Source organism: Lutjanus erythropterus, chromosome 4, assembly GCF_056507025.1.
Source record: "Lutjanus erythropterus isolate fLutEry1 chromosome 4, fLutEry1.hap2, whole genome shotgun sequence".
In the NCBI taxonomy this organism is placed as follows: domain Eukaryota; kingdom Metazoa; phylum Chordata; class Actinopteri; order Lutjaniformes; family Lutjanidae; genus Lutjanus; species Lutjanus erythropterus.
In genome coordinates, this window is record NC_139320.1 from 39,541,110 (window position 1) to 39,567,676 (window position 26,567).

Genomic DNA, 26,567 nt, shown 5'->3' on the forward strand with positions numbered 1-26,567 from the left:
ATAGAAGACATGCAAGCGATCACAAACAAATTAAAAGCAAGCGAACCACAGCTTGTCGTTCAACAAGTTCCACAACTAAAGTTGTAGCTGTTCTTTGCATTATAATTTGAAAAATATGATGAAGAATACTCTAACAGGACTGTGGGTAATTTTATGAAAAGTAGGATGCTGCCTTTGATGTAAAGATAAAAAAAAAAGATTTAAAGCATTATTAACACTTTGATCTTCTGTATATCCAAATAATGAGTCTTAGTTTGAGTGAACTTGTACAGATCAAACCAATTTATCCTGCTTTAAGGAATGGGATTTTTTTTCCTGGTGGTACGCACCAAAACAAACAAACAAACAAACAAACAAACAAACAAACAAACAAACAAACAAACAAATCCTCAGTCAGTGACAATCTGCTTCCATCAGGTGGTGCAACAGGTGGCCTGCCATTACTATTGTGTACATATTTTGTTCACTCATTATATTCAAGACTTTAAACACATAGTGATCACAAGGAGAGGATTACTTAATACGATGCATTTATTGCATGTGCATGACGTGAAGATCAAATCATTGAGTTCATAATTAAAGGATATTGACCATCCAGACTGAAATATCTCAACAAATATTGGGTGCATTTTGCACTTTGCAGTTGGTGCCAGCATAAGGTCAAATTTTTAATTTGTCCAATAGTTTTACTTGAAACAGTTAATGATAATTAACTACGAGAGATCAGACTTTTCACTGACAATGAAGTTTTCTTTATTTATATGACATTTGTGCACCATAATATTCTGTAAGCTACATGTAAATGAGGTCTAGGAAAACAGCTTCTGCCAAGAAAGTATTAGTTTAGAAGGAATTAGTTGACATTTCCTGAGTAAATAAGAGTAGGTTCAGTTTAAATTTACATAATATTTACTGACCGTTCCTTCCCAAACTATATTTATAGATCAAAAATATAAAGTGAAATATAATATCACATCATTACATAGCAAATTAAACAGTGGCTGAAATGAAGTATCTCAATAATACTTTGCTTTTAGAGCATACAATATTAATGCAATCACCTCCTGTGATTTAGAAATTAGTTTTTATTTGAAGTTATTTGAAGGGATACAGAAATTTAGTCTCAGACATTCCACATATTGATTCTGGAGACCTAACATTTCAGGTTACGCATGACTGTAACACCACATATACTACTAAAAGATATTTGGCTCTGTTACACACGTTACTGCTGTATAATTGACTCTGTTATACTTAAATGGTGCATATTCCTGAATTAATTAGTGTTCAGTCACACCACACATGACCACACAGTAAAGATGAAGCCATAATATTTCAGCAGGATTACTGTACACGTTGTACAGAAAGGGGAAGGAAGTGGATCTTAATGAGACCCCAGCAGCTAACAGCAGATTAATGCATCCCTGCATATCACATTATTTTCATGCTTATTATATCATTTAGTGACCAGCAAGACCCCTGTAGATGGGGACACTGTCATTCATGAGGACTGCACTGATTACACAATCTTAGACTCCCTTCATGTTTACTGGTTTACTTCTTTATATCTGTGGGGTTCTCCCTCATGCGCCCAGAACCCTTCACCTTATGGAACTTGCCCCTTTTAGATGCTTGTTTTGTGTGTACCACATATACTCTCAAAAACATAGTGAAGGATGACTCATCAGACTGTATGACCGCAGTTCACGTGTCCTTTGCACCACTTCACTTTAAAAAAAGGACATTTTTAAGCGTAATAAGAGGTTAAAGCACCGCAACCCTGCTATTGTGTCCGTCTCTCTGAAGTTCTCAATAGACTGTTTTGATGGGACTGCCTCGTCAATTAAGCCTCGGATTGACATTTACAGTCAGCTGATTAAAAGTCTGTTTTTCTCTTGCATGTCAAAACAAAAGCACAGACGTTTTTATTGTTCATGCGTGCCGCGATCTGCTGTCTTTCCTTCCTTTCCAATTTCAGCATCACCTGATGTTGAAATAGTTTGATGTAATAAACAAGTTGGGCAGTTTTTCTTCTCAGAGCCTGTGTTACAAAACACATCTTTCTGATTGTTGTCATGCCCTGGTGGCCGTGACAACTGAGTCTGACCAGGACATGATGCATTGTGGTGCCGTTACAGTGATTACACCTGTGTGAAAACGATTGCCTTCAACATAATTTGTTCCTTAATATTAAAGTATTAAAGAATATGTATGATTTGTCCGAGCTGTTCCAAAGTGCACCAGAAAGATAGTTGACTGCTGAGTCTCATTTCCAGTATGTCAAATGCAGACATTTGCATTGGTAAAGCATATCAGCACAGAAAAATAATGAGAAAGTCAGACAGTAGCTGCAAATGCAGGCACAGGTCACACACTTCAGATGTGTGACGGATAATGATTCAGAGGGGTAATGTTTTTTGGTCCATGCAGTGTTTCTCGTGGAAATCCTGTACAGTTTGCCTTTCACTTCAGAGTAAGTTTGTGGATAGAAGAGTTCTAAAAAGCACATAACTTGATTTCAAATTACATTTAGACTTATATTTACAATTTCACACATACTTACTAATCTCTGAGTCTAATTCTAAACCCTTCTGAAATTAGATAAAGGGGTATTATATTCACAGGGGCAGATATAGAGAAATATCCATGGGGTGGCAACATGGGTGCAGTTTGTGTTGGTTAAGCTGGCTCACTGAACCCTCTAGTGACCATAGCCAAAAATGTGTGTAGGGATTTAAATGTTATCTATATTCTTTATTATAACACTGAACTAATGCTTGCTCTGTAAAATAAATGAAAAGTAATTGTGTGACTGTAATAATTTTCATAAGATATTGATTCTAGTCTAATTATGTGGCAGCCTGTAGTTTTGCCCCGGGGCTCGACTTACTGGAAAATATTTTTGTTTAAATGAAGTTTAACAACTTTAAAGTTCAAACTGCACCTATGAGTGGCAAGAGGGTGGCATGGAAACTTTAACAAGCAGCAAAACTATATGCTGATTTAATCGCAAACAATTATATATCAAGTTTTGCTTGAAAAATCCCAAAAATTACAATTTTCGGCTTAAAAAACATTATTGTGACTAAGCACTTAATTGAAATATCTAAAGGTAGAAATAAAATCAATACGCTGCTTTATTTTCTTAATTAATCTTAATTTTTACTGATGCCTTTAATACCTCTTAAAACCTTTTATTTCTCAACTGAAGGGTTATCAAGAGGCTCATGGTCTTTGCATTGTTGTATTGTTAACTTTAGTACAATGTCAGGTAATTAATTGGGGGTCAGTTAATGGACCTTGCCTTCATGGGTCTAATAAATCTAGTGATTCATTATTAGGCTTATTAATCATTAACATGGGGTATGGGTTACTAGTTACACATAAATGCATACATTTTTCTAATCCTATCGAAACAAACAAAAGGCTGTCTAATAAATAACTAACAATAATTTTGCAGAGAAATTAAGGACATGTTTTAATGGAAACCAAACCATCTCTTCATGTTCAGTGCTTAACAATTCAGGTTATTTCATTAGTGAAAGACCTTGAAACACACCGTGGCCCCTCACTTTCTTTGAAGAGCTGCAGTATGATCAGTTTGCTTGTGTTGTTGAGAAATGGCTCCATCTGTTGGCACCGTGCAGCACTAAGGACAGCGTCTCAGGACAAAGTGTTGAATTACGTAAGAATCACCCCCTTTTTTTTTATCAGCATGTGGGAAAATTGACACATTTCAAATTTAAAAAGGAGGAAAGAAAAGGGCTGAAATGGTTCAAATGAGAAAGAAAGGTATGATTCTGCTCTTTTTCAGTGTTTCTTTCAGTGAAAAGGATAAGAATAGAAATCATTTATTTATTTTGAGGAAGTAGTTTGCTTTCACTGTTAGTCAGTTCATCCATTTATTATCTGTTATTTCTCTTATTATTTCAGTTTCAGTCTGTACAGACTTCTTCAGCAGGTGTCCTTCACCCAGTGCTCGATGAAAAGGTGGTAAAACAACAACATGTGTTCTTTGGGACAAATGATCCAAAAGAAAAACAGTAACCGAGAGGCAGTTTGAACTCACTGGTCAAGACATGTGTGAGGTCACAGTTCAGTATTTCCCACTAACACGTAACCACCAGATGACTCCCAAACAGGAAGTAACTGAGCGTCTCTCCCACCCCTCTGAACACACACACACACGTGACTCACACATGCCATGAAACCACATTTACAACCACTTTCATCAGACACGCTGAGAGACAGACTGGACTGAGCTGAAGGAGCCCTGACAGAAACAAACACACAGCGGCGATCAGAGCAACAAGTGTAACTACTGAATCATGGAGATCAGCTCTCAGAGTTCATCTGTTTCTTCATGGAGTGAATGTTTTCTAATAAAGAGGATCCGCATGTTGATCCCTGTTGGGTTCAAGACAGAAATAAAAGAGTTATCTAAACTGGCCGGACCAGTGGTGAGTAGCCTGTATTTAAATCTCCTGTCACTGTCCAGTAAATATGAGGATGACTGATTGTCAGTGATCTAAGTTAAATTAACCCTTTAATTACTGATGTTGTGCTATTAAACAAACAAGCTGGGGTGGAGGGAGTTTTCAGATCCTTATTTAAGTAGGTTAAAGTAGCCTATTAATACTACACTGTAAAAAAAAATACTCTGTTATAAATAGAAGTCCTGTATTAAAAAATGTTATTTAAATATAATCAGGAAAATTTACTTAAAATTAAAGGGACCCAAAGCAGAAACATGCCGTCTATGATTGTTCATTCATTCAAACTTTATCTTTCCTAAACTCGAGGAATCATCGAGGGAGTCTCCTCATTTACAGTGATGTCAAGAGATGTCGAGAGATTGTTACAGTATTATATATATATATATATTATCATTACATCATGGATGTATAGAAAGGCATCACAAATTTGTTAACGCTATATCATTTTTTGATGATATAGCGTTAACACTGTGACATTGTTCCCCACAAAACAGGGCAGTACATTCAGTCATCTCTCTGATGATCACCGACCCCGCTCCCCATCCCACCCTTCTTCACATGACAGCACATCATTTCCACAAAAACAGTATATAATTTCCACAAGGAAGGAATAAAGGAATAGGAATAAACAACTAGCCCAAAGTGACAGCTTCACAATGCTTATAAACATTAATCCCCTAATTATTTCAGGGCTATTTATATGTACTGTTGAATAGTTTAATTTAACTAAAGCTGTAAAAATTTAGTCAATATTTCTCACCGAACTGTGGAGTAGAAGCAGAAAGTTGCATGAAAAGTAAAACACAAGTGAACAAAAGCAGCACCACCATAACCACAAACTATTATGTGAAAAATTAAATGTAAATGTAAATAAAAATCTCCTCCTGCTTCTTTTAACTGGTTGATGCACTACTCATTGTAATTTTGATTTTGATGTGATTTTTACCTTCACAATGCTTGTTTTGACCAACCAACAGTTCAAACTCTATATCATTAAAATATATTTGAATCACTGAAAAAAATCCTGAACCAGTAAATGTTTTTACGTGAAAAGGAATTATAAGCTAAATATTGTAGCTGATTTTCTTTTAATCCACCAACATTTCAGTGCTATTTTTATATACTGCTGACAAAACATCATGTTTTATAAGTTCTTCTTTGACTTATATGAAAAAATCTTGATTTGTAAAATAATTTAAAATGTCAGATAAATGTAATGAAGTAAAAAAGTAAAATATTTCCCTCTGAACTGCTGTGGAGTAGAAGTATAAATTGTAATGAAAAGCGAAGAACAAGTACCACAAATTTATACTTAAGAAAATGATTATTAACCCCGAAGGAAATTCTTCTGCCAGAACTTGATCCAAAATAGTATATAGTGATACAAAAATGAAAACAATTGAGTATTAAATATAAAGTGTATATAAAGTGCAAAAGGATTAAATGGAAAAAACCCAGTGCTTCATAGAATAACAATAGGAGTAACTAAATACACTAAAACTGACAAAGTAATATTGGCAGTGATATTAAAAGTAATAAAGATATATTACACCATATAATGAACAGAAAATTGCACATCATATTAAACATAATATTGTGCATGACAATAATTATGGATGAAATATTACCCACGAGTTTGTAAAGTAATATTTCTGGTGATGTTGTAATGTTGTCCAATGTTTGTGGTACCACAGTACCACTCATGTTGGTGTGGAACAAACAGACCCACACCACCAATTACCAGTTATTAATAAACTAAAACTTTGACGTCCTGACTACCTTTAATATAATTTTGCTTTTTTTTCCCATCAGATCATTTCCCAGCTCATGATTTTTGCAGTGAGTTTTGTCAGCACTATTTTCTGTGGTCATCTGGGGCGGACAGAGCTGGCAGGAGTGACTTTGGCTATAGCAGTAAGAACAGTCTCATAATGTTTGGTTTAACTTTATTTGATGGGGTTAATTACACGGTCATAACCATGTCATGAACATGAAGGAGTCTTTATGAATGTTTATGACTCTTATCATTTAGAGTCATTTATACGTAATGTTAATGCAACACTGACATTTTTTGAGATGTCTGTGTCATGACAGCATGACATTAACCAAGACATATAGACATCCAGAAGACATTTAAACTTGTTTTTAACCTATCATTGATCAATAACATTTGGAATTAAATATTTGACAGAGAAATAAAACTCAATGACATCTTTAGTCCAAAAAGGACTACATTATCTGAGGTCAAGGAAAATATTCATGACATGTCACAATGTCAAAACCAAAATTAAAATATAAAATTACAGTTGCTTTATCCTCAGATGGTGCTTGTATTCTCTCATATTCCATATTTAGATTCACACATATTAATGACGAATAAATAGACAGAAATAAAAGATCTTAGAAGAAATATAAAATATATAAATGCAAAAATTGGCAATATTAAGTATATAAGTACAGCCACAAACATTCACAAAGACTTTATGATCATGGCAGGTGTTATAACATGGTTATGACAATGTAATGACTTATTTTGCACATCCCTTCCAATATAGTGTCATCTTACAGTGAAAATTAAACCAACAGAGTGACAGACTATAATCCTCCGATGTTTGTGTTATGTCCACAGGTTATTAATGTTACAGGTATATCTATTGGAGCTGGTTTGGCTGCAGCATGTGATACTCTCATTTCTCAGGTATGAGCCAGGCACCATTTTTCATCAGGTGTGACAAATATTGACAGGAGTCAAGCAGAATTTTTAAAAAAAAAAAAAAAAGGAAATAATCCGTTGTTTCAGACCTTTGGAAGCAATAACCTCCTGAGGGTCGGGGTTATTCTGCAGCGGGCAATCCTCATTTTGACGCTGGCGTGTTTCCCCTGCTGGGCGATCCTCATTAACACAGAACCAATACTGCTGGCTGTCAGACAAGAACCAGAGGTGGCCAGGTCAGCCGTGTCAAATTTTCACTTGTCTTCTCCTGCTTTGATGTGTTGTTTTTTTTATTTTTTCATCCTATCTTTGTATTCATGTACTGTTCAGTCCCTCCAGGATTTCGCAGGCTGTTTTTGTGATTGTTGCAGCCTAAAATGTCTGATTTCACAGCAGGATTTCTTAAAACTTGTGATACAGTCAACTTGTTTCCATCAGAGTAACACTGCCCTCTGTTCTGAGCGTTCTGCAATAGTTGGTTAATTACCCACCCAACAACACCCACACTGGTTAAATAGTTTAATCCACTGTTCTTTAGTGTGCTGTAATTGCTGTTGCTGTTGTGCAATTGATGGAAAATCTCTCTCCAGGTTGTCTCAGCTGTATGTGAAGATTTTTATGCCGGCCCTGCCTGTAAGTATTTCAGATCTCTCATGTGAAACTGGTGTTTTCTGTATATGGAGTGTGCTTGCTACACTTTGCTCGGTGCATGTTGGGAGAGGGAATTCAGAGATTCTGTCTTTTTTCTGTCTTTGTTGCTCTGTTTAGGCTACATTCATGTTTTCGTTACAAACAAGATACCTGCAAAACCAGGTAAGATCATTATTATTCAACATTAAGAAACGCCCTGACACTGAGAGACTGGGATCAAGAAACATCCCTGGTGTTTGCAACAGATTGGCCCTGTTCTTAAATCCAATAAATCCAACAACCCTAAGATAAGATATTCCTTTACTGGTCTCACAATGTGGAAATTTTCAGTGTTGCAGCAGTGAAGTAGATAACAAAAACAGAAAGAAGCATGATTGAAAAAAAAACAAGCAATATAAACAAGGGAAAATATGACAAAAATATGAACAGTTTAAACAAAAGGAAAGATGAAGATGGGAGCAATATAAACAAGAGGAAATATATAAATAGGAAGAATATATACAATATAAGCAGTTTCAACAGTTCACACCGTTACATAGAGATCAGTAATACTCTAGACTAAAAGCAAACTAATGGACTGCACATAAAGACACAGTACATAATAATTCAACAGCTCTACCAAAACTTGAAAAAAGCTAGAAGAGGTCACTCAGTAGAGTGTAGATCCTGCCAGGCAACAGATGGTGAAGCACCTACTGCAATGTCACCACAACCGCCAGATGCAACGAGCAGAGATTTGCAATGTTCTGCCAATGCTAACACAATCTCTAAATACATTATCCAAAATTTTATCCCTAACTGAGACAAATCTTAAAATGAAGCAGTTGTTGTGCTCTCAATGGTTGTATAAAACAGAGCGGTCAAAAAATATAATTACTGCCTCACAGCTGTACGTCTGCACCAAGTTGCGGTTTACATCCATGTCTGTCCAGGCTCATATTATGTCTGTAGTGAAGACTTTGAAGGAGTTTAACATGGAACTTAACACTATTGTATAATGGTTTGGAAGTAATTAGTATACATTACTATACTATACATGATTCTAGTGAATAATGCCTGTGAGAAACATGCTGTCTTCACTTAGAGACTATTTTTACAGAGGAGAACTGATAGAGACCTGAACATTTTGATGTCACAGTGAAGCTGACCTTTGACCTTTTGGAAATCATCACCACATAATTTTATTGTATTACATATATGCATGAAATTTTGACATAATTAGCGTATGAAATCTTGACTTATGGCCAAAAATGGGTTTAGTAAGGATCTCCTAGAGTCATCTTTGGGTCCTCAAATAACATGTGGCTCTTCTCTTTCAGGGCATCATATGGCCACAGGTGATCACAGGCTTCGTGGTCAATATTCTTAACGCTCTCGTCAACTACATCTTTCTTTACCCCATAAATCTGGGAGTAGCGTGAGTATTGCTGATCGAACACCGCGTGACTCTTTCGGTACCAACATGATCGTTTGCGTCACGTAATCAATCATGCAATGAAATTCTCTTTTACAGAGGTTCTGCTATTGCCAACACCCTTTCCCAGTTCTCCATGGCTTCAATTCTCTATGCTTATATCATTTGGAAAGGTCTTCATAAGGCCACCTGGGGAGGTGAGTACAACGTCTGCACTGGAGCAGTCAGACCTGGAGGATTGTGGTTTAATGAAGGAGTCAAGAAGTTCAGTTTTTGGAAAGATCAAACAAAGTTCTGTATTAACAAATGCATGAGTGTTGTAAAAGAGGTGGGACCAAAAGTCACAGGTATGTCTCAAATCCTTGCATTCAAGTCCCAAGTCCTAAACTTTGCTTTCGAGTCCTACACAAGGCATGATGTGCTCGTCACCATTTTAGCAACAGAGCTTCGACTTGGAGCTCTTAGTGTGACTGTGTCCATCTGTAGTTTTCAACATGTACATTTTGAATGCTAGAATTCATGTTTTCTTGAATATCACAGTTTTTTTTGTACATGAACACAGTAATGTTTGGTGTTATTTTTTCCAACTGGAGCTCAGTAATGTAACCATAGTTCTTCATGGCTCTCTCCTGCAGCTTGATTAGAAGCTGTTGGACTGGCTAAAATAAAATGGATCTGATATAATGCTTCATCACTCACTTTTTACATAACACACTTTCTAATCTTTGGGCTTGGAGAAAGTTATCAAGCATTTTCAAGGCCAAAGGCTCAGGTTCAAGTGATTTCATGAGTCATTGGTGTTAAAGTCCAAGTCTTTTTTTTATTTTTGTAATGTTAGGAATGTTTCAGGTTGCAGCTCGCAATATACTTCAAAATAACTCCAGAGTGGCAGTATTTTTTCTTACCAACACTGTACCAGCACAGTACCTACTAATACATATATGTAGGTACTAGGTAACAAGATGGAAAAAAGGAGAAACAATTCAAGATTTTACAAAGAAATTATGCTGTATTTATTTTTGAATGAGTGGGTACATATACTATTATTACAGGGGTAAAAATGTTCCACTGAGCAATAATCCCAATGTCTGTGGTGAATTTAGTTATTTTTTTTTAACTAATAGGTACCTATTCTATTATTAGGACATTTCAGGGAAGGACGAGTGATGGCATCTGCATCAGTCAGCAGGTCAGGGCAAAATGTATTTCACTGCATTGACTGTTTATTGACTAATTAACTTGAACTTGATCAATTAATAGCCTAAATCTACATTAATCTCAGTGTACTTAAATTAATTTGGGGGTAGGCAACATCTGTGTGTTCACTTCAGAGTAACTGTCCAGGAGATATTATGTTTTCATGGATACTGTCAACCTCTGAAGACTGTCTCACCTCAGCAGACTTCAGTACTGGACCTTCACTTATGGGCTCGTGGCTTGTGTCAGTATTCACCTGTCCTGTGTGCCAGTAGAAAGAGTTCTCGAGCCCATTTCTGTTCCTCAGGGTGCAAGCTTACCCTGTTACATGTAACTGGAGAACATGCAGGCTGTATTCTAAAGCACTGACAGTTCTCCCCGTGTTACACAGAGTTACACAGTAACTACACAGGTTACTCTGCATTCAGTCAGTGTTTGCACCTTGAGGAGCCATCATGCTGGTCACACATGATTGCCAGGGAGCATCTGGTAGTGAATTTTGCTGTGGATTATTGCTCTGTAGATCATTCTTACATTGTAATAAATAAACAGGTACCCAATGCTTAAAAAATAACTACAGTATAATTTCTTCGTTGTTATCCCCATATTCCATCTTGTTAACCAGTACCTACGAATATGTATTGGTAGGTACTGTGCTGGTACAGTGTTATTAAAAAGAAATACTCTGTCACTCTGGAGTAATCAAGCAGTACATTGCAGGCTGTAATCTAAAGCCTTACTGTAAAGCCAAGTTTAAAGCCAACAAATTAGTCTGACTCAAGTCCAAGTCACGTGACTCAAGTCTAGACCCGTGTACTGTAACATGTTGTGCTTCCAGAGTATTTGGTGATTTTTAATACTGTTGTCAGAGCCTATCTGTGTGGAAAACTAATATTTAATTTCATTGAAGGTAACATGCAGCTTGATGTGAAAAATTTAACTTTAACTGAAGGAGTAAAGTTTAAAAGAAGTTTTGGGGAAAAAAAGATTTTTGTAATTACTTAAGAGGAATGGAGTACATTACAATTTCTCAACCCTTCTTCCTCCACAACAGGTCCATATTCGATATCATGAGGGCATGAACTATTGTTCAGTTTTATACCCCTTGGTGCAGGCAGCTTGTGTTACTGGACAGATGAGTCTAAACTAAACAATTGTGTTACCTCTTTTTTGTTTTCTTTCTCACTTTTTACCGATTGTTTCAGAAATCCAAGAATACCAGATGTCAAATCAAACCATGGGTCTATTTATTTATTTATTTATTTATTTTTTCATTTTAAAAATAGTCCACACACATACCCAGTCAGAAATGTGCATGTGTATGGATACCAGTTCCAGATGTGTTGACCCGTCCTGAGCAGTGGATACACATCTGACTGGTTGATGTCCCCAGAATTGAGATAACGACAGTATTTCATACTAAGTGTTGTTGTTTTCTGTTTTATTTTTGTTGACCGGCATTTTGCTAAATATTTCCATGTCTTCCTTTACTGTGAACAGCTGGTTTAATGGAACTTTAAGTTTATTTACCCTCTATTTTAAGATCAGTTTTCTGAGATGGACAAACACACTGACTGAGGAACTGACTGAGTAATTAAACAATTTATTGAGTTTTTTTTTTTAATTGACCCCACAGGCTGGTCTAAAGAGTGCCTGCAGGACTGGCGCTCATACATCCACTTGGCCATCCCCAGCATGGTCATGTTGTGTGTTGAGTGGTGGACATATGAAATTGGAGGTTTTCTGGCAGGTAAGTCTTGTTGTGATTTTAAGGTATTTGTGTGAACTAAATTTGGACTGAAATCTAACTGCTGTTTGTTATTGACAGGTCTGATAAGTGAGGTGGAGCTCGGAGCTCAGTCAGTTGTTTACGAACTGGCAAATGTTGCATACATGGTAATTTCTCTCATGTGAAATAATCGTTCCTCTACCAAATACTGAATAAGCATCAAAGTGTTACTGTGTGGAATTAATCACGTCTATACGTGCAGTGTAACAACATGTTAATATAGTAATTTTGTTATTAGTTCCCTATGGGTTTCGGTATAGCAGGCAATGTAAAAGTTGGAAATGCTCTGGGAGCTGGAGACACGGAGCAGGCCAAGCTGTCTGCTAAAGTGGCAATGTTCCTCTCAGGTCAGTATGTTCTGAAACCCTATTTCTATGCTGTATGTGCATTAAAATGACATGCATCTGAAGTGACACTAGAATTAGAATGGGTTGCAATGCACCAACAAAGATGAATTTAATCTAAGCTTAGTTTTGATCAGAGTTTAGTAGAACAAGGTTTAAAATAACCAAACCCAGATTCAAGATTAAGTTGAGCTCTTCTGCACAATTAAAAACTAATATCTGTTTAGTAAATTCAGGTTTACTGATGTAAACTGAAATTAATAGTTCAATCATGATGGAGATGCTTGCTGGCCAAAATTAAAACAAATTAATAGCTAAAAAATTTGAGTGCTATTTAGACCTAGTGTAAGTCTAAAAGAAGAGGGAAGCCTCTACCTTTTGACTGTTTACCTTAACCAAACATTCTATTTTTTAGTAGCTGGCGAGCTGAACAGTTAATAAAACATTACACTGTTTGCCCTGCTAACATTAACAATAGTTAATAAATAGTTTGCTAGGTGTTTTAACTAAAACATTAACAAAATGTTACATTGATGCTAGCTGGCTTGCTAAAAGTTTATTAACTTTTTGTTATTGTTGGCTTGCTAACGTTAACTTAAAAATAAACACAAAGTTACCTTGTTTGTGAGCTAATAAAAAACATTACATTGTTTGCTGGCAAGCAAAAAAGTTAAAACATTACATTGTTTGCTGCGAGTGTTAGCTCAAAAGTTAACAAACTGTCACACTTTGCTAGTTAACTTTAGCTAAACATTAAACAAAATGCTATATGCTTTGCTAGCTAACTAAAAAGTTTGCATAGTTAGCCTACAAATGATAGCTCAGAAGAGAAGCTTTAATTTCTTCTCCTTTGAGAAACACTTGTTGGCTGAATTAATGGAGCAACTTGATCATTTTGCTCAATCTGTCTTTAAAAAAGCTGCCATTTTAAAAGTCAGCGATCCTCAAATGTAAGTTTAAAGTTAATACTGGATCACATTTGAAATTAGAGTTAAAGTTTTGGTGCAACAGAATTGAATTTATTCTAGGTTTAGAATAAAAATTAATCCTTGTTGTAGCAACTCAGCCTTCTTGTTATAAAGTCAGTAAATAAGTGCAGGAGTAGGTGAGACATTAAAGAACAAGCCTTGTCTTCATAAACATGAGTAGATCATAGTCTAACCTGCCTTATGTCTTGGACCAGTTCTATCACGGCACCAGCAGAGCCTCGGTCAGCAACAGGAGACTGTAGCTGTCCGTTGTGTGATTAAATACGTCATTGTGCTCACAGAAAAAAAACAGTTCAGCACCTTTTGAATGTTGTAAGTGTAATGTCAGTAATTAAGTCTGTTACTCTTTACCACAGTGTCAGTCTCTGTATGTTTGGCGGCTTTCATTGGGGGCATGAAGGACCATATCTCTTATGTCTTCACATATGATGAGTGAGTATATCTTTAACATATGTTCTACCATGCTGTGTTATGGGAAGTCAGTGTCAAGTCCGAGACAGAACAGGCGTCTTAGTTGACCTTTAAACGTTACGTCAATTATTGTCTGTCTACACACTCAATGGTGACCTTTGCTCACATATTCTTCTACATATTAACTTGGAATAGACGTTTCTGACATCTGTGCACACTTATGCTGAGTAGCATCACTGTGGTTAATGACAATTTACTGATTCCTCTTTGGTCAGCGTGACGCTCTTAGACAACGTGCTAACTAGAACCAGGAGCAAATGGTTCTGCGTAGAACCTCAGCCCTTCAGGAAGAACCCTTTGGAACCCTCTTTTCTAAGAGTGTTCTGGGATAATATCACATGTCACAGGCCACGAATAAGACACACAAAAATCTAATTATAATTTCTCTCTTACTGTGTCAAACTGTTAATTATCAGTGACTTTTCTTTCAGACAAATCAGGAAGAGGGTTGCTGATGTCATCGCTTTTTATGCTCCATTCATCCTCCTGGAGGCAACATCGGTAAGTACCTCTGCCTCCAAACAAGATCTCATGACATACCCATGTATTATTGCTTTTGTGAAAAATACTGGGTGCTTTTTTTGTCAAGTCTAACCACGTCTTTATTCTGTTTGCGTGAAGGCTGCCTCTGGAGGCATCATAAGAGGAGCCGGTAAACAGAGAGTTGGAGCTCTTTGCAACATTGTGGGATATTATGGAATCGGTTTTCCTATCGGAGTGTCACTGATGTTTGCAGCCAAATTAGGAATCAAGGGTAAGATTTACAGCAGAGATGTTTTTTAGCCTTCAGCTGTTTTTGCCACACTGGTGCCTAACCAGTAATTTTTAAGTTTTGTACCGTGTCTTTTTTTAGTTAAACCCAGCACAGTATCAACATCTACAGCACTTGTTATTCTCAAAATAAGATGTAAAACTGTCTGTTTCCCTCAGGTCTGTGGACAGGCTTGTTTACCTGTGTGTTTCTGCAGTGCTCATTTCTGATTTTCTACCTGGTGAGACTGAACTGGAAGAAACTCACTGCCGAGGTTAGTATTCAGAGGCAAATCTCTCCTTTCTAAATGGCCTCAGGCTGCTTCTTTATGAATAAACACTCACACATTGTTTTTCTTCCAGGCTCAGATCAGAGCGGGAGTGCGTGGGAGCTCCACAGACACAAGTAAGAGAGATTGTGCAGCACCTGTAGTATTTTATATTGCTAAGAAAAAGATTGATCCTGTTCAGCATGGGAAATTATACATTATTCTTCAGGAGACTGTTTAAAGTATAAGAAAGGGTTGATTGCTTGAGTCCCAGTATTGTTGCTTTAAGCATTGTTGAGGGACGTTCCTGTTTGGAGGGCATGCCTGTTTGGAGCAGGCCGATTGCTTGGCAGCTGGAAATGCTGTTTGAAGTGTTCTGGGGGCCAAGCGTTCTCGAGAACTGCTCATCATCATCAACCTCACATTCAACACTGCGCTCCCTTGAGTCCTTTGCAATACGCCTGTCAAGTACGAAGCCAATCAGAAGAACGGTTCTCAAAATAAGCGATAGGACAGTCATACATATGGACAGGTAGAAAGACAGAGGGCAGTATCTTACAGCAATCCAAAGTGCATATTCAAGGCGTGTCTAAGTCAACCTTTGCCATTTTGTGCCATGAGCACACAGGGGTATCCCACCCTGTCCCGCCCTTTGCGCCCATGGCGCCCAACGGGATACACCTATCAGCTGCGCACAAGAGCCTTGATTAAATCCTGGCTGGATCCCGGTAAAAACTGAGACACAAACACTAAATCTGCTCCAGCTGACTGATCTGTTACAGATGATCTGACCACTGTGATCCTGTCCTGTGCACACTTTGCAGGTCTATTGAGATTTATTAGGCTTTATATATGTATAATAATAATAATTCCTTATTTATTATTTATGAGAATCATTTTAGACAGACACACACATACACACACACTGTTAATTTCAACATTTACACTTTATTGCTGACTTTAGTAGTCTTCACTCCTGTATGAGAAGAAACTTAAATGAAGGTGTTTTGTGATTGTGGAGACGTGTATGTGCGCCTCAGCCAAACGCTGTTTGGTATTTTGTGCAGACAAACCTACTGTGCCACAGACAGTGCACTTCAACCAGGGTTTAGCATGTCCGTGACACAAGTTGTTTTAATTACAATTAGCTGCACACAAGATACCAAACGCACCTGGCCACACCCTCATTTTCAGACCTCCTGCCCATGGGCACACAGACAGGCGCAAGTTCATTTGCTATCTTTCGAATGTGGGGAAAACTGCACTGTATAAAATAGCAATGCCACCTGCATCACAAGCGCAATCCACTTTGTGGCCCAGACATTTCTTCCTATACACTAAGATGATGCTGCTACAGCGCCACCTATTAGCCAAATGGCACGAAATGTATTGCTATTTGACACTAGATTTACTTGTTTCCACCAAATTGTCCAGAAAATATGATACTTCTGGTAATTAAACCATGGCCACCACATTTGAACAAATGTTGAGGGCCAGCTATTGCCAATCAGAATATCAAATCTTTTTCTGGCTTGGTCTAGAGATGTTTTATACCTAGTTTGATGATGATTGCTCAAAATTTGTAGGGGGAATAGCAAAAAAAATACTTGTGGTTGAAATTCAAAATAGTGGAAAATTGATGACGATGAAAATGGGTGTGGCTTATATTGATTTTTGTCTGTCCCCAAAGAAAGTTTAAAAAAAGAAAAATCAAGAAAATCCAGGAAACATTTTGTGTCTGAGACTCACGGTTCAAAAGTTACGGGCCAAAACATAAAGTTGTCATTAAAGCGTAACCACCCAGCCAAATTGCACCATATTTAACACTGTACTCCCTTGGCTCCTCAGCAATACACTCATGCTTCTCAAGATATGCAAAGGACATACATACAGAAAGACAACAGATAGATATTCCTTCCTTTATAGTTAGATTAGATTAGATACACAGTATATATATATAACTTCTGTAACTCAGTTCGGTGTGAAAGGGATGTTGAAAGCAGAACTCAGAAGTTCTGGTATCACTTCAGCCCTCTTTTAATGCACAAGGCTGAAAATAAACCTACATAAAGTGTTGCCAAAAAAAAGTTTGATATGATTAACTTATTTTTGACAAAAATGTCAAAAAGTGAAAACATTGCAGTCACATTTGCATTTGTACATCCAGGTCCTGAACCGGCTGAATCAGTGAACTCACAGGCACAAACAGACACCATGGAACTGGCTGAAACTGAGGCAGCAGTAAAACCGATGGAGGGGGAGCTCTCTCACCGGTCTGTGGTCATCCGGAGAGGCCTGACTCTGGCTGTCATGCTCTTCATCCTGGCTGTTGGAATAATTCTGAACTTGCTGATCACTACTTTCGTTATAGGAACATGAGAAAAGTCTATTGCATCCACCGAAGTAACTCCTTAGCAACCAGTGCACAGTGTGACGCAGATGTTTGCATTGCAGGATGTCACAGCAGGACGTGCAGAGGAAAGGCACGAGTGCAGATGAGCAGAATGTCGACACAAAGTGAAATGATCTAAAACATTACTCTTGAATCAGACATGAACAAGATTTTCCTGTGAATATGCCAGTGATTGGCTCACAACCACATTCTGTCAAAAAGAATGCGTCAAACTAAAGAGAGTTTGACAGTCTTTGTATCTCACACATTAAACAGAAATATTGTGGTTATTTTGGACTGTCGGGGTCAATCTGACTCTTCATTCAGGACCAGCGCAGTGGAGAATATTTGATTAGGACTATATGTAGCATTGATCCAGTTCATAGTGGCGTTAGCCTCTGAAGGCAGAGTCTCTGGTAAGGGAACAAGGAAGTGCACACATGCTCCCACAGCCAGAAGTGCAACAGCTGCAAACATGGCGAGGCCTCGCCTGAGGATCAGCTGGGTGGTGGAGAGACGGCCACCCTTCAGCTGCTGGACCACATGTCCACCCCGCGTCTCCGTGTTCCCATCATGGTCCTCAGTGCTCACTGACATGTAGCCGTCCACTGACTTGGGAGAAAGATAGTGCCCTTATTTTGTTGAGTCATACAGAGAGCAAAGGAAAAGCAACGTCTACAAAAAGAAATTTAGATTAAAGGTGCAGTAAGCCATTCCTGAGAGTCTCATTCGCAGGTCATGAAATACTGAAGTTCTGGGATTGAGACTTAACAATCAACTATTGTACTGACTAGGATTTATTCCTGGGAAACAAGATTCCCGGGAATGCCCACTCAAACCATTTCCCATTTTTCACAAAATATAATACTGGGAAACCCAGGGAAAATGTTTTTAAAAATTTAAAACATATATTTAGGGAATATATTTAGAAAAGATGCAGGCCTGGTTTAGTTTCTTAAAACATGTTCAACTCTTGTGTGAGTATGTATATGGAACAGTTGTGTGCGTGTGTGCTGTACTTGAAAAAAAGTTTCAAAAGTGCCCTCTTGGATGCCCGTGTGGTTGATAAAACATGATAGTTCCCCTCCAGAGGAGAAAACGTGGTCCCTCCAGAGTGCACATTAATTAATTAGCAAGCAAAAGCTTGAATTCAGACACTCAAAACATTAATGCAGTTAGTACAGTAAGGCCTCTACCATCTAAATTAGGCAAACAAAACATGATTTCTGCCACCAGCTTTGCTTGGAAATACTTAAAAAGACTAATTGATGAAGATGCAAAGAGTGCACTCAAGCGGTTTGCTACAACATTTGAAATCTTAGATAAAATTCCCAGTGAAAGCCAACTAAAATTTACAGGAACACTGGATTCATTCCTTATCCACAACATTTGTGGGCCAAATACTGACATATACAGCAGCATATGACGGATTTAAATTCAAAGTTAGGCGAAATGTACCTCTCTCAGGGCAGCACCGAACAAAGACTGCCATGATCTCCCAAAGAATCCATCCAAAATCTTTCTCCAGGTGAGTGAGAGTGTTTTTAGACTTCTGCTTTTAACTCTGAGTGATCACTGCATTGATCAGGCCAGTCTTTTCGAACATAACAGCACACACACGGTGCCAGGCTTCTGTTGGGGCGAGTTGCACAGCAGCCTCTGAACGCTAACAGAATATGGAAATCTGCCTCATCTTATTAGAATGACTTTGAAAACACCAAATTGCAAATTTCATTTGTAAAATTGCTGAGTTGTCTTAATCTTTAGTAAAATAGGCTACACATTTTTAAACCATAATTTTGTTTTAGCTTTGATTATGGAGTTGACATGTTACAGTTGAGACGCATCTAGCAGAGATATTGTTTAATAAATTTTTTCAAAAAATAGACAGCTTACCAGCGCTGGAGCAGTATTCATGCCTTTTTTTAAAGTAGGCAGAGAGACTGAGAGTTTGGTTTAGTTGTCTGCTCTAGTTTTCTGCCACAGAATAAGTTGACATTAAAACAATAAAAAAATACCAAAATATTTCATATGTTACATATATGTATTTCATACACTTTATATAAATCCATAAATACAATTTTGCCAAAAAAAAAAAAAAATGAATTAGAGTGAACTAAAGTTTTTTCATTTGTCCCAATTTTCAAGAATTGTGAATTATTAATGTCAACAAAAATGACAGTGAAACACTGAGGCTGGGAATCCATATTTCTCTTCATTGCACTTAGTGTTAGCTTAGTGTTGCCTGAAATCCTGAAATATCACCAGTACATTTTGACTGTAGCTGAAGGTAGATCATAAAAACAAGTGCACCTTCCCTGAGAATTTTATTTCTGGGAAATATTCGCCCCAATTGCAGACATTTAGGTTTTTTGCCCAGTGATGCCAAAAATAAATTGACTGAACTGAAGAATAACAGGCCACTTACTCTCCCGTTAGTTGATGTCTGGCCACCCGAGTTGTTACCCGCAGCTGTACTTAATAATGTCATGTCACTGTTCTTCTGCGCTCGCTCCACAGCCTGCAAACGAACAGAAACAATCAACTCCCAATTTCACATTTCCCTGCATTTACCTTTGACAGATTCTTTAGTAATTCAAGTCCAAGTTCTGATTCTCAGCCTACCTCCTCTGTCATTCGCTCCCAGTTGAGTTTGAAGATGACAATGATGTAGAAGGTGGATTGTACAATGACACAAACAAGGAGTCCGAGCCAAAAACCTGTGGAGAAAAAGACCAATTAGTCTGTCAAGAGCACAGCAGGCTTCACAAATGACCAACAAGATTTAGGAGTGAAAAAAAGGTCAGTTCATGCAATTACCTAAAACTCTCAGCTTTGCAACAAAGATGAAAGTGACGCTCAGTGAAAGTCCTACGCCGTAGTATCCAATGAGATTCGCCACAGCTGGTATCTTCTGTTTGCCTGTGCCCAGGAAGATGCCTGTGCACACACACTAGGATGTAAATACACAAATCTTTAATTATCATGCACTGTCACTCCATTGGCCATAATGTGGTAGCTTAAGGATGGATTAACAGTTTATATTTCACTTATCTGACATGCTTCTGCTCATATAATGCCAATATATTTGTTGCACGGACAAGAAAACGTGCAGGACTCACCACAAGACCATCAAAGAACTGAAGGAAACAGTAAGCATTCATCAAATGCGAGACCAGACCTACGATCTTCCTGGAATAAAGTTTTATAATCAAACTGTAGTTCTCAAGGCCAGTCTTTGTATGTAGCAGTACAACTATAACAATCGTAAATTGTTAAAGTTATTGACATATCAGCTGTAGAGACTCACTCATCAGAGGTGAAGATAAAGCCAATCACTGTTTTCGCAGAGCCAAGCACAAGACCTTCAACAACGGCAAAGCTCGCTGAAAAAGAGAAGCCGTGAACTCTCACACAGTAGAGTAGAGAAAAAAAGATGTGTTTAAGTGTGTTTACATGTGCACTAATATCCTGGTTTTGAGTCTTCTCCTCTTCTTGATCATACTCGGGATATGGCCTCTACATGGAACTTCAAAAATTTGGTTATTCCTTCAGGTGTGTCTTGATTTGTGCCACCAACAAAGTCAGGACAAGGTTAAGGTTAAACCAGGATAAGGTTTTTATATGCCACAGCAACCTGGTTTCTACTGGAGTCCCATATCCAGGCTTTTCAAAACCAGAATAAAGTCTTATCCAGGTTTCTGAAATCAGGATAAGCTGTTTGTACAGTGACAGAGATCAGAAAATGACCCAGCAGTGTGCTCTACCTACTGAAATCTTACACAGACTCATTACACAGTATAAACACTTTGATTCTGTATTTTTAATCAAATGTAACTATGATGTCCAAGCAGAAAAAAATCCATTTAGGTTTCCTAAAGTACACAACATTTGGATTGCAGGCCATTTGCAGCAGCACCAGCCATGGAAGCAGAAAGCCTTTGCAGTAACAACCAGGTATTCAATGTCAATATCAGAGGAAACGCCATAAAAAAATATTTTTCTGTATTCATATTTGCAAATAAATATTTTACAATTTCAGTATTGAATACTAGACATAGTAAGACATTTTAGTGACACATGCAAGTGAAAAATTTGCTGATGAGGCTTTCAGGGGGTGTCATGTTTAAATCAAGGGCCCAGACCTCTTGAGATGCCTTTACATTCATAGGAACATTTTCTTTTGGCCTGATAATGCTGACATAATGTTAAATGTCATTCCTGTTCGATGTCAAGCTTCTGCCCTCGTGTGATCTTTCTACTCACTATACACTGAGGGGATCATGGCAGAATGTATTTATTAAAAGGTAAAAATTGGTCCGATTTCAAATGTTTTGGGCTGCATGTATGAAATTACTTTTCCAATCAAAATCATCAATTATTATGTTTTTTATCAAAGCAATATAAGCCCAGTGTCGGGTGGCCCTTCTGGCGTTTTCCAAATTTCCAGACGGCCAAAACCAGGACACTAGCGCACGTGTAAACTAAAACACAACTACAATACCAGAAAACATTTCTAACTGACCTGCAAGAGTGAGGGACACCTTGCTGGTGAGGACGGCCCTGGCAGTGTCTCCTGCACCAAGGGCGTTACCTACTCGGGCACACGTTGCAGCTTGAATACCAAGAGGGAACTATGGATTTGTCATTTTAGAAAAAGTGTGAAAAAGAGTGAAAATATGTTTAGAGACACGGTCACACAGGTGAGAATGTAATCCTCAGACTTGCAGTTAGTACCATGTAGGTTATGAAAGCCACCATTATCACAGCGTGTTGGGCTGCCAGCTCATCTTCACTCAGAAGTCCTGATCATCAAATACAAGAAGAGCCATGACTCCAAGTTCATATATGGTTTGATTAAATACTGATATATAATATTTGGATTACCTGCAAAGAATCCACCAAACTCATAAACCCACCACTCAAAGCACTTCATCAGTGTACTGGGAATGGCCAGTTTCATGTAGGAGCCCCACTCCTGCAGCGATTCCACAGACCAGCCTGCAGGGGGAGAGAGAAACTCATTTATGTCGAGAGAAAAACTTGGAAGATGAACAAAGTGGTCCTCGAGATCATTAGGTCCCCACAAGTATCCACTAAATATAGCTGTCCCTCACCTCCCCATGTTGTTACATGGAGCTTCTTCCACCAAATGTAAGCAAACAGAAAGACACAGATGTAAATCTGAGCCAGAGCGTTGGCTGCTGCAGATCCTCTGGAACACATGCAGACAGATATTAGTATTTGTAATCATTTTATTAGATTTAAAATGCTATATTGTCGAGTGTAAGTCCACCTACCTAACACCCAGATCCAGCCAGTGAAGAAAGATGTAGTTCGTCAGCACATTAGCTATGTTTGCCATGGCAGCTGCATACATTTGTGGCAGTATTATACCCTGAGTACACAAACACCAGATGATTTGACTGCTGTAACTTATATCTTTCCCACCAGAAATTAAATTAGATTTCATTAGATTTATAACACTTGTACACTGAAATAAGATGATAGAGAATCAATGCAGACAACTGGATTTTGGACAATAATGCACCTGGTTCTGCAGGTAAGACACCTGAAGATGTTGTAGAAACATTGCCTACAGAGAAAGATGGTTTTAAAAGGTGTTCATGATTCATTTAACAGCTTAATGCACAGGTAAAAAAAAACAAAAACACAAAATAATCACTGAAAATGTGTTTAATTTTCACTTGAAGGTGAGAGAAAAGTCACGACTCACTGGGACTGCAGGAAGGAAGGCTGTAATATACAGCTGGGCTATTCTGAAATCAAGATGCAGTATTCAGTTCAAATTAAAGACAAACAAGCAGTTAGAGTTATACATACTATTCAGAATCATTAGCTCAATCTAATTTATTTTCAGTGTTCCTCAGAAGCAAGAAAGTATGGAGAATTTCTTACTTAAAACTATTTTTTAAAGCAAAATTGAACCAAAACTCAGAGAATTCTCATCCAACTCTGAAGTTCTACGGAGCTTTTAGAATTATTTAGCTATTTTTTTTGTTTTTTTTGCCCTTCACATTTAACGTACAGTCTTCTACAGTCCATCATGTACCCTGCAGTAGCAGCAGCAGGCAGCAGCTGTGTTTACAGTAGCCACTTTCCCACTATACCGCCACTGCAAACTAGGGATATCTTTGAGCCAGCGGGTGTTAATGGTCTCGACCCTCAAGCCGCCAGAACAAAAACCATTTGTGTTTCCACAATCATGCTGCCTTGGTGTAAACAACACCCATCCTGTCCTTTTCACTTGAGGGGGAAACAGAAGCTCAAACTGAGCTATTTCATGAAGTCTACATGCCAACCAGGCATCAACAACCTCCTGCAGAGGCTGTTAAGAAAAGGAATATAATAAACTGAAACAACTGTTTGTTTGTTTTCTGTTGCTGACCCTTGCTTGGTAAAAAAGTGATGGAGGCTTGATGGTTTAGCCACAAAAATCATAGCAGCATGGTGCAAGTGAGCAATCCAGAGAAAGCAAAAGACAGTGGACACAAATTTCTAGTAATTGTCATATCATAATAATATCCTGCTGAATAATAATATTCCTAAATAAAACTGAGCCAGTGGGTAACTGATGTTGCTAAGTGTAAGAGATGTGAGTCAGATAAGCCCTGCCCATGACTCTTAGCTGATAGCCCTGCTTGGCCTTGAAATAGCCCCTCGAGGTTCAATCTAAGACCTGGCGTGGCAAAGTTAGTGAGTAGCTGCAGAGCTGAAATATCTAGTAAAGATTTTCAGAAGTTGCTGAGTTGGTCTTTAAAACATATCTAAGGCACAACATGTCAAAATCCGTTCTATGATGCTATATTAAATAATTAAAGATATGTGCATTAAAACTGTAATATGGACAAACTAACTGATCCTTCCTGAATCCTGTGTGAGTCCGGTAGCAGGGATGACATATTTTTGTAGGCCAAATCACAAAAACTCAGTTATATTTCTTTTGGATTTTGTTTTATTGCCAAAAATAAGCTCTGTGGCAAAAAAAAGTGGCACTGAGTTACAACTAAGTTAACTAGTGCTAGCTAGCTTGCTAACAGCTAACAGTTTGCAACAGAATGCAACACTAGCTAATGACAAATGTAGATTAGCTAACTAGTCACTTAGTGTTTCATTAACATCAGCTTACTTAAGAATTAGTTTTCTTTTCAACATAGACTAGCCAGTCCAGCACATAGCATATCTAAGTACAAGAAACAGGAAATGAGAAAGTTGACTGAGGTTCCAAAAGGGCAGGAAGATACTGAATCTGTTCAGTGAATCTGTGGGGACCAGACTTGAATGCATTTGAATGTGTTCATTACAGTTGAGAAACATCACCGGCAGTGATAGCAATAGTATAATTGCATATGTGGTGCTGTTAGTTACCTGGACACCTTGGGGTCCTGGCCCATGCATAACAAAATGGCCTCAGCATTAATGAGGAGACCCCAGCAGGGCAGACAGAACAAGAGCAGGATGATGATGCTCCGCTGGAGGATCACTCCCACACGCAGCAGGTTCTTACCACCAAACGTCTGCACAACATAACATATTAGAAAAGAGGGCAATGATGAACAGTAGTGCTCAATAATAAAAAAAAATCAATGTATCAAATGGCTTTCCACACCTGAGACACCAGAGTATCGCATGCCAGTCCCAGACCATATCCTGTTGCTGCAGTGGTCACATTAATGGTCTGAAATGAAAATGAGACATGAATGAGCCTGAGGTAGCTTCAGGACTCTGGTGTAAACTATATTTCTATGACTCATAGGAGTAAGTATGAGTCAGTATTGATTAAATCATCAAGTCTTCCCCCAGTGATTGTGAGAGAATTATACACGCTATGTTGGTGTGTTTATAGTTGAAACGTTTAATTTTCTGTCTGTGGAGCATAAAGATGACCACTTACAGCAGAAGCTAATCCATAGCCAGCCATCACTTCATTTCCCAGACGCCCACAGAACATCGTAACCACAAATGGAAGCAGGTAACTAAGGATTCGAGAGAGCAGCTAGGAAGACAAACATCAACAGTGGTGCAGGTGATACAGCTCACAGATAATTTAAAGTTGCAATTAATTATCATGGCACTCAGATTATGTCTTGCCAAATAAGTTACCACCCTGTAATCACTTTGGCAGGTTACAGCTACTGTATGAAAGCTGCCAAACACTGTTTTAGGTTTATTGATTTTTCCTTTTAAGTGTCAGACACCAAAGTCTCTTCTCCTGACATCTCAACCTTTTCTTTGGCAAAGAAAGACTGTCATCAATCTTATGTTGTATAAATTAGCTTTTCAGCAAGGGCACCCTCAATCCACACAGTCCCTTACAGACAGAGCAGGGTATATAAAGAATGCCAGTTCTTACCAGAGGCCCTGTCATCCTCAGGATGTGGTACAGCTCCTCTCGGTGGGCCTTGGGAACCCTGTGGCGCACCCACCTGCAGCAGAAAAGCTTGTCGCTGGACCCTTCCATGTTTGCAGCATAAGATGCCAATGCAGGTCTTTCTGCTGATGTGTCCGTCTTTTCTCTCATGAACTTACATTAGCTGCTCTCCAGGAAGTTGGAAAGGTTGGAAATCTTGCTGCTACGGTCACAGCTGCCCTGGAACTGAGCCAAGGCCAACTGAAACAAGGCAGATTGTGAAGAAAAAAAGGGGAAAAGGCCTGCAATGACAACAAAGATTAAGATGGACGAGTTGAAAACAAGAATGTTTTGATCTTGACTGGTTAAAAATTTAAAAGACAATTCACATCTTATAGTCCTGGTCAATAAAGAGATAATTCTCCGTTTTTCATCACTCCAAAGATAAAACACTAACAGAAAGACATTGTTGGAGACAATGTAATCATTTACCCTTTCAGAGCCTTTCATATATTTTGTAATATGCTAAAATCCAACTTACTGGCTAACACAAATAAAGTCTGAGATTAATGATGGTTTCAGTACAATATATTTAAGCAATATATCGATAGAACTTGACTCATGGACAGAGTCAAAGTCAAAGAGAATGCAACAAAAGTAGAATGTATAATGACTGTAAAATACATTTATTACCAGCACCGACAGTGTGGAGCTGGTGTTG

General features: G+C 38.1%; 2 protein-coding genes across 2 annotated transcripts; one reads left to right on the plus strand and one right to left on the minus strand.

The window, feature by feature from the left end:
- The first annotated feature begins 4,219 nt into the window (after window positions 1–4,219).
- slc47a3 (solute carrier family 47 member 3) lies at window positions 4,220–17,765 on the plus strand. The gene is made up of 17 exons (XM_084717944.1): window positions 4,220–4,460; window positions 6,309–6,410; window positions 7,126–7,194; window positions 7,297–7,445; window positions 7,800–7,842; window positions 7,978–8,022; window positions 9,180–9,277; window positions 9,374–9,471; window positions 12,108–12,221; window positions 12,300–12,367; window positions 12,499–12,607; window positions 13,950–14,025; window positions 14,496–14,565; window positions 14,686–14,818; window positions 14,995–15,089; window positions 15,178–15,220; window positions 17,251–17,765. The coding sequence occupies exons 1-17, from the start codon at window positions 4,329–4,331 to the stop codon at window positions 17,460–17,462; spliced, it is 1,656 nt and encodes a 551-aa protein (XP_084574070.1). The 5' UTR covers window positions 4,220–4,328; the 3' UTR covers window positions 17,463–17,765.
- Window positions 17,766–17,776: 11 nt separating this feature from the next.
- Window positions 17,777–26,140, minus strand: LOC146328974 (multidrug and toxin extrusion protein 1-like). Its single transcript, XM_084717942.1, has 17 exons — window positions 25,850–26,140; window positions 25,391–25,492; window positions 25,106–25,174; window positions 24,865–25,013; window positions 23,213–23,255; window positions 23,027–23,071; window positions 22,776–22,873; window positions 22,593–22,690; window positions 22,363–22,476; window positions 22,213–22,280; window positions 21,997–22,109; window positions 20,786–20,857; window positions 20,598–20,667; window positions 20,296–20,428; window positions 20,101–20,195; window positions 19,904–19,996; window positions 17,777–18,087 (listed from the first exon to the last, which is right to left on the minus strand). Exons 1-17 carry the CDS (start codon window positions 26,015–26,017, stop codon window positions 17,782–17,784), a joined length of 1,836 nt encoding a protein of 611 aa, XP_084574068.1. The 5' UTR covers window positions 26,018–26,140; the 3' UTR covers window positions 17,777–17,781.
- Window positions 26,141–26,567: the final 427 nt, after the last annotated feature.

Coding starts and splice junctions, on each gene's coding strand:
- slc47a3 (XM_084717944.1), top strand. CDS start 4,329: ATGGAGATCAGCTCTCAGAGTTCATCTGTTTCTTCATGGAGTGAATGT. Junction 6,411..7,125: donor GAGTGACTTTGGCTATAGCA/GTAAGAACAGTC, acceptor TTATGTCCACAG/GTTATTAATGTTACAGGTAT. Junction 7,446..7,799: donor CAAGAACCAGAGGTGGCCAG/GTCAGCCGTGTC, acceptor ATCTCTCTCCAG/GTTGTCTCAGCTGTATGTGA.
- LOC146328974 (XM_084717942.1), bottom strand. CDS start 26,017: ATGAGAGAAAAGACGGACACATCAGCAGAAAGACCTGCATTGGCATCT. Junction 25,175..25,390: donor GCTATGGATTAGCTTCTGCT/GTAAGTGGTCAT, acceptor TTTTCATTTCAG/ACCATTAATGTGACCACTGC. Junction 20,429..20,597: donor AGTTCTTTGATGGTCTTGTG/GTGAGTCCTGCA, acceptor TTTACATCCTAG/TGTGTGTGCACAGGCATCTT.